Source organism: Miscanthus floridulus, chromosome 9 (assembly GCF_019320115.1).
Source record: "Miscanthus floridulus cultivar M001 chromosome 9, ASM1932011v1, whole genome shotgun sequence".
Lineage (NCBI taxonomy): Eukaryota > Viridiplantae > Streptophyta > Magnoliopsida > Poales > Poaceae > Miscanthus > Miscanthus floridulus.
In genome coordinates this window covers 53,541,958-53,554,639 of record NC_089588.1, presented here as the reverse complement: position 1 = coordinate 53,554,639, position 12,682 = coordinate 53,541,958, and the positions used below count along the sequence as shown (strand labels likewise).

General features: G+C 44.9%; 1 protein-coding gene across 2 annotated transcripts; it reads right to left on the bottom strand.

Moving 5' to 3' along the window:
• Window positions 1-1,433: 1,433 nt before the first annotated feature.
• LOC136483719 (disease resistance protein RPM1-like) lies at window positions 1,434-11,990 on the bottom strand. 2 transcript variants are annotated; one of them, XM_066480857.1, is made up of 3 exons: window positions 11,853-11,990; window positions 10,519-10,588; window positions 1,434-4,450 (listed from the first exon to the last, which is right to left on the bottom strand). In XM_066480857.1, exon 3 carries the CDS (start codon window positions 4,443-4,445, stop codon window positions 1,716-1,718), a length of 2,730 nt encoding a protein of 909 aa, XP_066336954.1. In that variant the 5' UTR covers window positions 4,446-4,450; window positions 10,519-10,588; window positions 11,853-11,990; the 3' UTR covers window positions 1,434-1,715. The 2 variants fall into 2 exon arrangements, with proteins under 2 accessions (XP_066336954.1, XP_066336955.1); XM_066480858.1 differs by having other exon boundaries at window positions 1,434-4,447.
• Between the last annotated feature and the right edge of the window lie 692 nt (window positions 11,991-12,682).

Sequence of the window (12,682 nt, the reverse complement as noted above, 5' to 3'; positions counted from 1 at the left end):
TGACAAGTTTTTTCATTTAAAATTCTTTAGAGTCTCAAACATGTGTTTTAAATTCACATATTTTGAGATTCAATCTTTTGAAATTTTCAAACAATCTCGGATGGAGATACATCATATACCAAAGTTGTATTACTTGATAAGATCTAAAACTTTATAGTTAAAAGTTATTTTCATTTGAGTTCATTTAGTAGCTAAAATATCCAATATAAGATTACAAAATGTTGATATAAAAAATAGCATATTATACATAGACGCAAAATGAGTGTGCGGTGCAGTAGTATAGACGAGGTAGTGCTCAACATAAGGTCGTGGGTTTTCTGGAGACCATTAACAGATGCGGACGTTTTAAGGCGCCCGTATCCATAAAATGCATTAACAGAGGCGGATGTGTTAAGGCGCCCACCTAATGTGGGCATGGCGCCTGTCTCCGGAAAGCCTGATTAGCGGACCGAATTTTTCATTGAGACGTGTTACCTCGATGCAGTGGACCACGACGTCGACCCTCTGGGTCAATAAAAAAATTAAAATGTCCAAAATATAAATGTGAATATTTTTCAAAAAGAAGTTTAAAGATTAAAAAAATTCTTTGTGCAAGAATCCTACTCCTAGTATAATTCTACATTCAAAAGTCCTAATAGAACTAAAAGTCCTAATAGCACACGTATCTTGAGTTCTAGTCCAAATAGGATATGAGTCACCATACAAAGTCATGCCAACTTAGATTGGAAGTCGCCCCACACGGTGTATATTTCCATGCGTATCGATCGATTTTTCTTGGTGTAGAATGACTGCGAGTTGGGATAAGAGTTATCGAAGAGTTTTTTCAATCCTACCAAAAAACTAAGAATGGAAGTGGATTTTGGGAACTATTGGATATGCTCTAATCCTAGAATCCCAATTCCCAAAGCAGCTGCGCTAACAGGATGCAAACTCGTTATTTCCACAGGATATAAGGGACAATAATGTGAGTATTGAGTATCTATGCTAGTTTAATTATTTTAGAATATTTTAGCTGAAGGAATTTCAAAGTCATTTTTATGACCACGAATATTTTCACAGCCCTGCTATTCTCCGAAAACATGTTGATAAATTTTTGAAATCTTTCACCTGTTTAACTGCTGCCATGATTGATACTTTTGTCCGGCAATAATACTTATGTTTGAGAGTTTAGACGGGAAAGAAAAATATATTACTACAGCACTTCAATGGCATCTGCAAAACATCAATTTCTGATCATGGCTCTGTTACAGGTTAGGAAGCAAGATAAAAACGTGTTACCGCTTGGCGAGTAATTTGGATTCCTGCTTCTAATTAGTTCTACCCCTAAAATCGAACTACCGGAAATGATACTAGTACAACTCTATTTGTCTGAATTGAGGATATAAACACCTCTTCAACAGACAAAAACATAATCATAGATGCTTGGAGACGGAAACACTGAATGCATTATTATAGACAAAATAGAAAAGTTGAATTTAAAATGGAACATGTTCTTACAATAAAATCAAGAGGAGAGGGAAACTGAAAAGGCACCACAAACTGAACCCAGCTTCCCTAAGACAATGAACAGGAAGAGCGGTCAGATTCCCGAAGACAATGAAATTGAAATGTGGAGCTGCCGAGTGAATGACAGAGTACTTATTGGAGAGGGTTGCAACTTTCGAGTGCTACACGTATAGAAGAAAAGTAGTGCAGAAAGAACATATCTGCCACGTCTAAACACGAATCTCTAGGACATGCTGCATCTTATCATGCATTCCGCTCTTGTTCCACTCAGTCAGGAAGCCCCTGTGCAGGTACTCAAGAGAGAGCTTCTTCAGGGTGCGAAGCGATTCAATGCCTTGAGGGACCTTATCCAGCTCCACCAAAGACACAATGTACAGACCTTCAATGCATGGGAGCGCGCCTTTTCCAATCACCAGCTTCTTGACATTAGGCATGTGCATCAAGACAAGCAACTTCAGGTAGGGAAATGATCCTGGAGGAAGAACCAATGTATTTGCACTACGCATGTTGTTGAGTCTCAGATTTGTGAGGTTTGGCAATTGTGGAGCGAGCATCTCCAGTGGATCTTCTGAAAGGTGGCACCAGCTTAGAGCTAAATACTTGAGGTGTCTCCCATGGCCTTGAAATATTGGGCACTGCAATGTTCCCTTCGCCCATTGCCCTCTGATAATCAACCTGTGGAGTCCTGTGGACCTTGGCTTGAGTGCCTCAAAGCAAAGTGGCTCATTTTCATCCTTTGCAGAAAGAAGCAAGTTGGAAAGGAGTGGCATCTTTGATAGGCAGGCAAAAATATTTGCACAATCAGAAGCACTAATGTTGTCAATCCAGAGAGTCCTTAGCTGCATCAGTTTCTTCAGCTGTTCAGCCAAATCCTTGCTGGCTTCCACAGTCTCAAGAGTCTGAAGTTCTACCAAGTTCGACAGATCTTTAGGCGCTTGCATCCCGATGAAGTACCGAAACTGTGACTGCTTCTCATCAGCATATCTGTCAGCTAGAAGGTGCCGTAGCTTCTTAACCTTAGAGATTCCTCGTGGAAGTTTCTCTATTTTTGTTTGCTTGATATCCAGAGTCTGGAGGTTCAGGAGCTTCTCAACAGAATCAGGTAGTGATCTGACCTTTGTACGGCGCAAGCCGATGTAACGTAGGTTAAACAGATTCCCTATAGATCCTGGCACTTCGGTAATTTCAGAATCTTGTAACTCCAGGACAGTAAGGTAGCTGGATTCAGATAAAATTGACAATAACATGTTTGGGGAGGATGAAATTGTTCCAAGTGATACTAGAGTTCGAAGGCGTGGAAGTTTAACTTCAAGAGATGTACTGTCTTTCCATCCATAAGATGATAGGCGTCGTACATCCTTATCCTTGATCAATATCATTGCTCTATAATTGTTTGCAGTGCCAAACCTCTCCTCTTTCGCAACAGCAAGGGCAAGATCTCGCACAATATCGTGCATTGTACATGTACTCACCCTCCCCTGCTCATCATTTTCCATTATTACAAGCATATTGCGGTGGATCAGTTCCATGAGGTTTCCCTCCGCCACCTCCTCCGCTGTGTTGTTTTCTTTGCTCAATGCAAAGCCTTCTGCAACCCAAAGCCTCACGAGGCTCTCACGTGGGATAGGATAATCTTCAGGGAAGAGGCTGCAGTACAAGAAGCAATTTCTGAGGTCTCCTGATAGATCATGGTAGCTCAGGTTCAAAACTGCTCGGACATGATCATTGTTTGATAGCTCACTTCGAAGCCGCTTGTAAATTTGATTCCAGATGTAATATGTTTGTGCCCTCGAAGACAATAAGCTAGCTATTGATATAATTGCTAGTGGCAATCCCTGGCACCTATCTACTATAGAAGTAGCAACCTCCACAAGGTCACTGGGGCATGCATGGTCTTTCTCGTTATAAAAAGTCCTTCTGCAGAAGAGATCAAATGCCTGAGCATTTCCCAGAGGCTGGATATCAAGGCGACGTGTTGGTGGAGCAAGAGCAGCCACATGATTCTTCCGTGTTGTGATGATGATGCGACTTGATTGAAGATTTTGGAATGCGTCAGACATTTGAAGGTACACTTCCTGGTCCCAGACATCATCCAATACAATCAAACATTTCCTAGTTTTGAGCTTTTGCTTTATTTTTTCTTTCAAATCATAGACATCCAATTTGTCAATGTTAGGTGACACCTGCTGTTCACCGCCAACCTTCAAGAGTAACTTCCTAAGCAGAGCTTCTATAGTGTAGGTCTGGGACACAACCATCCATGCTGTAGCAGAAAAGTTGATTTTTTCACGTTCATAAACATTTGTTACAAGGGTAGTTTTTCCAAGTCCACCCATGCCTGATACTGTTATGACTGTGCTATCAGGCTCATCAGAATACAGCCATCCGATGAGCATTCTCCTGTTATCTTCAATCCCCACAAGATCTTCATCTTTAATGAGTAGTGGGAAGTTATCATGGGAACGTTGTCTTTCCATCTCAATTAGCTGATCAGCAACAACCTGTGAAGGCTGAAACCACAGCTCTTTTAGTTCCATAACTTTCTTGATCTCCTTCTCAATCTTGATCACCTCTTCTGCTATTTGAGTAAAAACCAAGACATAATGTGATGCTTTAATGAAGTACTTCTTCAGGAACCATTCTTCCTCCATTTGAACTGTGTGATATGTGTACTTGTCCATTACATCCTCAACATGGTAGGCTACCTTTCGCACTTCCCCAATCCAACCTCTAACGACATCATCAGTGAGGTATACTGTGCCAATCTTTCGTATAACATTGTTCATGGTTGTCAGCTGCATTCTTATTAACTCGATCTTGTCATTCAGATCCCTCAAATTATTAACCTTTTCAGATAATTTGGCCAGCATTTTCTTGGCAGTTTCATCTGCTAAAACACTACCAATCTTCGTGAGAGCAAGGAGTACTGCTTCTGCCATTTCTGCTGAACAAAATAACAAAAACAAATCCTGTTACAGAACATAATGATGAATATCATTGTAATGTACATGTTTGAGTTTGAATTGCATGTCCGGACAGCAATTTCTTCTATGGAGTCATAAGCATAACTGCCAGTTTTACTGGATAATTTGTGGCTTCTTTGATATTTAATTCTAATAGTTAATGCATGACTGTGTAACTTTTTTTTTAACAAAAATGCTACGCTTGATGATGCTGAAGAGAACCATACCATCAACAGAGTGCACTGTGTTAGTACAACAGAAAATAGATGAGTGGACTTCATTGCCTGAGATCTAATAGGTGATAGTAAGTGTCTAATGGAGTTCTCTAATGTAGCTTTTAAAGGAGAACCATTTTACTCAAAATCATAACAGACTAACTAAGAATGATACAACGAGTTTAGCACAATCAGCCTTAATGTCGTCAATATATTGTAGCACAAAAAAGTTCAGACCAAATTATCTCTGAGAAACAAAATGAAATAACAGTCAGGCAACACAAAAAAGTTCAGACCAAATTATCTCTGAGAAAAAAAAAAATGAAATAACAGTCAGGCAAGCACTAAAAAGATGGACAAAAGTATCATGGTTGCACCATGCAGCACATTGAGCTTTTGTGTCATCATGTAGGACATATATCTTTGTACCTAATGCAATCAGGATAGCATAGCTTGCAAGCTCAAACCTGATGGCAAATGCAGTGACAAGCTGGCCAAGAAAACCTAGTGCACAGTTAAAAAATTCAAATGCAGTGACAAGTTGGCCAAGAAGACCTATTGCACAGTTATAATGTTTATTTACAGAAGAATTCAAAGGATTGTTAACAACTCTTTAAATATGGGAAATGTATGTGCAGACTAGTTTGGTGGAATTGCCAAACTGCTAACTGTCAAGAAAGTGAAACTGTAAACTACACAGGTAGGATATGCTATGATATTGAGAAAAAGCATGGGTGACAATGATGTGATATCCCCAGCACAGTTAAGTCCTTTTTTTCCTGGGACCAGGTATCCCCTGCATAGTTAAGTAAGTCCTTTATGTGGTTGGATAGAAAAAGTAGTTTCTGGTGGTACAGTGAGTATTAAGATGAATAATACAATTGGGCCTTATATCAAAAGTTATAACGGTGTCACGCAGGTACAAACAAAGGCTGCTTCCCCCACGTCGCCCCCCACGCGGAGCGACTCGGGTGGCTCTCAGACCCACCACCGCCCTCCCACTCCTCTCCTCTCCTGCCGCGCCGCCGCCGAAGCCGGCCACCGGCATGGCAGTCCGGCTAGCCGGGATGGTGGCGACGGGGCTCTCCATCCCTCATGTTGGCAGCGTGCGCTAGCGGGCCGACAGTCCACCCCACCCCCCCCCCCCCCCCCCCCCGCACGGGCTGCGTGGAGTTCGGAGGGGGTTGCTGCCGCGGCTACAGTGATGTCGGCTGGTGCCTGTGCAGGCGTAGGGGATGGCGGCGGGCTTCTTCTTCTCCCCCGCTTGTCCCCTCCTCCATTTCTTTGACGGTGGCAACGGGGCCACAAGTCCGGTGCCCGGACGGCTGAATTCAGACCCTATGCGACCGGAACTGGCTTGCCGACCGATGTTGGGTGCAGTGGCAGCAGGCGGCGGTGGCCGGGGCTCTTGCAGGCGTTGGGGTGCGGCGCTATCTCCTCTGCATGCCTCTCCCCTCACGACCTTGGTTGCTGCGGCGGCGACCGACCAGGGCTGTTACGCGGCGGCCGGGCCTCTTCTGGGGCTGGCTGGGGGCTGGGGCGGCATCCTGCAGGCTAGCCTGCACGTGGCAGCCGGTCTGGCTTTCTGGGCGACGGCTAGGGCGACGGGCTGGCTCAGGGCGGTGCCTGCGTTCTGGTCAAGACAAAGATGGTGGCATCAGCAGGGGGCGCCTGGTTCGGGGCCTGGCGTCCGGATCCGGCGGTGCTAGGACAGGGGCGACACCCGAGATGGTGGTGGCAAACATCCTATGGCTGCTGGCGGCGATTCCAGCAACGACATCGGCGAGTGCTAGAGCCGACGACGTTGGTCAATGGCGGCCTCGGCGTGCGGCGGTGTGACGCGAGCGGTGGAGTCTGGTCTGGCTCTACGTGGCTCAGTCGGAGGGGGTGGCGGCCCACATAGCTGTGCAGCTGCTGCGTGTAGCCGGCGCATCGATGCCCCTTTGAAAGGGCTCCCGTGGGGCGACGAGACAGCGGCGATGGTAGTGAAAGCTGGCAGGGGGTCCGGCCTCGGGACCCAGCATTTCGTGCTAGAGGGTTCATGGGTGAAAGCCTTGGCAACGGCGACGCCGTTGGGCGCCGCTTCCCTATTCAGAGAGTCGCATTGAACCCTCTAGCATGTCATCCAAGGGTGAAAACCCTGTCCACTTTGGACGTGCGATGGCGGCGCCATCGGCGTCGCTCTCTTCCTGAAGGCGTCGCATTTGGATTATCGTCGCGGCTTCGATGTGAGGCGAGGGTTCGCGTTTGGAAGTCGGAGCTGCTCTTTGATGTTCGAGCTTGGCAACGATGACCGGTGGCAGCCATTAGCTACAGACACGTCGGGAGGTGACTAGTGGGCGGCCTGCCATGGGAAGTCGGAGCAGCTGGCAGTTTGGCTTCCATGCTCGGCAACGATGACCCATGGCAGTGTGTTGTGTTTGTGCTCAACCGCGTCGCGTGGGGTGGTTAGCCCCTCCGGTGCCTTTTGGCATCTTGTTTGGCTAACCTTCTTGTACATAATATTCTTTCATCTGCCTTTGTTTCAAAAAAGGGGTGTCAGGCAAGGGGACCCATTATCCCCAATTTTGTTCAACTTTGTTGCTGATTGCTTAACAAAAATGGTGGAAAATGCCCAAGGTAATGGTCCTTTTACTGGTTAGTGGATCATATTATCCCTAATGGAGTTGGCTATTCTTCAAATATGCGGACTATACTATCATTTTTATGAAACATGGTATTGAAGGAGCAAGAAACATGAAGCTGTTGCTATACATGTCTGAAATGATGGCTGGCTTGAAAATCAATTTTAGTAAAAGTGAAGTTGTGGTGATTATTGATGACAATAGCAGGGGCTCAATTTATGCTGCCAAGTTGGCAAGTTCCTAGTCAAATATCTGGGGGTACCAGTTAGCCCTAGCAGACTGCATTTAAGTGATTGGGTACCCCTAGTTGACAAAAGTAATAAGAGACTAACATTTGGAAAGGGGGAACTATGTCGATCGCTAGCAGAGGGTGTTTGGTTGGGCTTTTGGCTGTGGCTTTTGCCCCCAAAAGCCAAAAGCTCAACCAAAGGGCTCAAAAGCCACATGTGCTTTTCTCCAAAAGCAGCTTTTCCCCGTAGTATAAATCCAAAAGCACCTGGATCCCTGCTTTCACTGGCTTTTGGGACCAAAAAAAAATTACCCACCTGCCACTGGTTATGAAAGGTAACAGTTCGTTCTTTCTTCACTTCGCGACGTTTCTTCCTCTTCTCGTACCGCATCTGGCGGCACCGCTCCTCCCGTACCGCATCTGGCGAACCTTGCGACCCATCTGCAGCGGCGCGAGCCATCCCCGGCGGTGGCGGCCCCTCCATCTCGGGCGAGCAGGCCCTCCCTCTCCCTCTCCGACCGGTGCAGTCGTGCGGACGCGACCCATCCCCGGCGGCGTGCGGCTCATCCCTAGCGGCATGGGGCCTGCCCAGTGGTGCGCGAGCCATCTCCGGCGGCGGCAGCCCCACCCTCTTCGGCGAGCAGCCTCTCCCTCTCCCTCTCCAACCGGTCCAGTCACGCGGATGCGACCCATCCCCGGCGGCGCAGGGCCTGCCCAGCGGCGCGTGAGACATCTCCGGTGGCGGCGTCCGCACCCTCTCCAGCGAGCAGCCCCTCCCCGACCGGTCCAGTCACATGTTTCTTCCTCTGCCCCGTCACGACGGCGTGCGCAGCCTTGCGATGCGAGAGGAGGAAGAACAAGATGTGAGGATGACACGTGGGGCTCGCTTGTAAGCGACAGCAGTTTCTACAGAAGCCACAGCTGCTCAACCAAAGGGCTTTTGGCTTTTGTCACAGCCCACATCTCACAGCAGCTTTTCCCAAAGCCACAGCCCACAGCAGCTTTTCTAAAAGCCACAGCTCAATCAAACAGGGCCTTAACAATTCTCCTATATATCATATGTTTGTGTACTCGTTACCTAAGACGACTGTCAAAAAGCTTGATAAAATCAGGGCGACTTTCTTTTGGCAAGGTGGTGGTACTAAAAGAAAGTATCACCTAGTCAAATAGACTAAGATATGTAAGATCAAGAAAAAAGGGTCTGGGCATTAAGGACCTAAAGAAGATGAAGAGTAGCTTGCTATGTAAATGGTGGTGGAAATTAGAGCAGGAATCCTATTTGGAATGCTCTTCTCCAGGTGAGAACTATATATACCTTCAAGGAAGAAGTATTAAGATTAGTAATTGTGTGAACACTAGAATTTGGATAGACTCTTGGTTATATGATAAACTTTTATGCACAATTGCCCCAATTATTTTCATTCTGTGTGAACAAAAGGAAGTGAGTGTAGCAAAAGTGAAAAATGGGGAGGTGCAGCTTAAGTTTAGGAGATGGTTGACAGATGACTTTCTGCTGGGACAAAATTTGGGCTGATGTGGAGAAGTTTCAGCTTCAGGAGGGCCCTGATGTCATAACTTTGAGGCTTGACAAAAACCAACGTTTTTCGGTTAAATCCTTGTATAATGGGCTAACTAAGAATGATGCTTGCCCATTTTTTAAATAAATATGGAGGGGAAAAGTTCCTGCCAAGATTAAATTTTTTATGTGGCTTATGGAAAATGGAGCCATCTTAACAAAAGATAATTTGATCAAGAGGAATTGGATGGGCAATCCTATGTGTCACTTCTGTGATCAGGAGTCTATGGCACATTTATTCTTCACTTGTCCAATAGCGAAAGTAATATGGGCAGTGATTGGAAAGTGTTTTGGGGCGACTAATGTTCCCAGGAACTTAATGCAATGCTGGAAATGGTGTGACATTTGGCTGCTTCAGGGCAAAAAATGCCACATGTGGGGGTGGCTGCTATATGCTGGGCCATATGGAAGACAAGATACAAAGTGTGCTTTGATGGGAAAAAGTTTCAGAACTCTATTGAGATAATTTGCTATGCTTGCACTCTTATGCGCTATTGGACAGGTCTATATGCAGAGGTGGACAGGGAGATGCTCATAAACGGCGTCAACACCATGCTGCGGGTGGCTACAGAGATTCTGACATCCAAGCGCAAGAATACTGGCAGAATGGAGCAGCTGGAAAGAGATCATCAATAGAATGATGATTGGAAAGCGTAGGTTGAAGGAGGGAAGAGCTGTGTGGACAGTGGACTTCTTTGCAGTTAATCTGTAATAACTTTGTGGTGGTTGTTCTAGGCCTGTGCGGCCTGCAGCAGTCTTTTTGAGTTTTTGTCTGTTGTTAGGAGTTTTATCTGGTAAGGATCAGTCTAGTTTTCTGGATGCTACCTGGCTCTGAGACAGACTTTCAGATGTGCAGTAGCTCTAGAGGGCTGGTCTTGGTCTGTCTCTCACCTTCTGTTCTTCACAAGTGTGTATTTCCGTTTTCTGAATGGAAATGGGGATGTGAAGGATATGGAAAGGAAAGCATTGGCTGCAAATACAACTTGCTTGACACCATAACACGAGGATAGCACTTATTTTCTGAAACTGCACTCTCATCTTTACTAGGTGAACACCTAGGCCAGCCTAATTACTTGTCTCAGTCAACTTTGACAGTTCAACTATCGCCTAGGGAAATACTAAACGTCAAAATCCTCACTTTTATTTGATGCAAGATGTTGCTAAACGCACTTGGCTAGTCCCATTGCGGGAGAATTGAAGCGAACAATAAAATCAGCATGTCATTAACAAATGAACTGTCATCCATAGATGGGCATGTAGGAATAACTGGAATATGGTTGCAATTGTCCAAGAAAATCCTGCCAGTTACCAACAACAAGGCACCAAGCAATAATCCGAAGATTTAATCTATATGCTGTCCTAACCGCAACTGGCGATTCGTGTGATAGATAGATCTGGTGCTCACCTGCTGGATACTCGCTCCCGGATTACACAAATGGGGCCGCAGCCCAGCTGCTCTCGCTCAGCGAAAAACCCTGCAGTAGTAAAGAAGATAAGAGGGGATGAAAGTGGACTCGAGACAGACATGAATGTTGAAGATGAAGAGATGACGCATAAAAGATTGTGTTTGTAATAAAAAAATGAAAAAGTCAAAAAATCGGATGCAATCAAATTAGCGCCGTCGCTGTGCATCACGTAAGCGCCGCACGAGTGCAGGGCTGCAGGCTGCGCAGCTCATCTCTATCCACTCGCCGGCGGCCTCTCGACGACGACGGGTTGCAGTAGCGCCGGCGGCGCAAGAGATGCGCCCGACATAGGAAATTAGACTCAAGGGACTGTGGGCCGCGTGGAGGGAGGCGAGCCCAGCCCAGCCCAGAGGAAAGCTCGGAGAACAAATGTGGCAAAATTCCTCTGCTTTGTAAAATTCGTATCCGTTGTTGAACAAGTTCTTTGCTGTTCCAGAGCAATATATTAGGTGGGCAAAGCTTTTTCCTGGACCCGTTATATTATAAAAAAAACTAAGGCAAAATTACTATGTTTTCACCAGAGAATAAGATTTCTTGAATATATATTTTTAGATTAATTAAGTTCTTGAATATATATGAATTCAATTTTGGCCGAATCATGGAGGACAATGTGTCTTGTTAAACAATTTTTTGTTCCACTATTTTCCTTTCGTTTTATAGGCTGTTTCAGGATTTAAAAGAAGTCGCATGCATAGATTTTTATTTTGCAATTCTTTTTAATATATGATATTTTTTTGGAACAGTTATAATAATAATTGATATATGTGGACATGTGGTAAGAGAAATTGATAGACATATTGTACATCAAAATACTTCTACAAATTCTAGGCTTTGTAGTGTAGAGAGACCATGGGATCACAAATTTTGTTTAACTTTCCTAGTTTATTAGAAGCCTAAATTGCAAAACAAATATGCAAGATCAGTGAGCAAATCACAAAGAAAAAATCACTAGTGGCATAAGCTGAGACAGTATGGAAGACCCACAAACAAATTGTCTTGAGCAAATCACAAACAAAAAAACACTGATGGCATCTATCTAGAGTTCTACGCAGAGGCTGTGACCTGTGAGCTAGCTTTCAGTGGTGAGACGCCGATCCAAGGCAACTCAGAGCAGCATTGAATCTAGAACGGTTCTTGAGGAGAAAACAAGATCTGAAACGGCTCATGATGCGAACTGCTAACTACTACTGATTCCGTGATTCGGCCTACAGGCCACACGGCCGCAGGTGGACAAAAGAGAACCTGATGTTTTGGAGCACAAACATGTACGCACCTGCTGCTTGCAGCAACGGAGCTTGCGCCCACCGGCCGCCGGAGAGGATGACGGTAGGGACTAGGGAGACGACCTCGACCGGGACTTGGGAGGAGATGCATATGCAATGCAGTGATGATTGGTGAACCCAGACAGCCCAGCTACGCCTTCACTATTCTTATCTTCGGGTCAAGTCGTGCTCCCTTGTCGCTTCCAATCATATACTAGTAGTTAGCCTACTAGGGTCCAGTTTAGTTTGCAAAAAGTTTTGCAAAATTTTTCACATTCCCCGTCACATCGAATCTTTGGACGCATGCATGAAGCATTAAATATAAATAAAAAATAAAACTAATTACACAGTTTAGACGAAATCCACGAGACGAATCTTTTAAGCCTAATTAGATTATGATTGGACATTATTTGTCAAATAACAACGAAAATGCTACCATGCCTATTTTGCCAAAAAATTTGGAACTAAACTGGGCCTAGTAGTGCATAACCAAAATATTCTGAAGACTTGGCAGAGTCGTCGAGGTTCTACAGACACAACCAAATGGGACACGTTCTGCCAGCGTTGTTTCGGATGCAGGGAAGGTTGAAAACGGATGGAAAAAATCCCGTTCCGACCCGTTTTCTATTTTCTTCCATCTATTTTTTTATTTGTGGGATCCTATTTCCGTATTTACAGAAACGGGAAAGGGGTTTTTCTGTCTTTTTCGCGAGATCCTATTTTTATCCAAAATTGACCCGTATTTATTCCGTTTTTCATCCTGTTTTCAATCTATGTGAGATATGTCTAGAAATTGATATGTTCATAAACCTACTAATCACAAATTATGTATGTTAACATG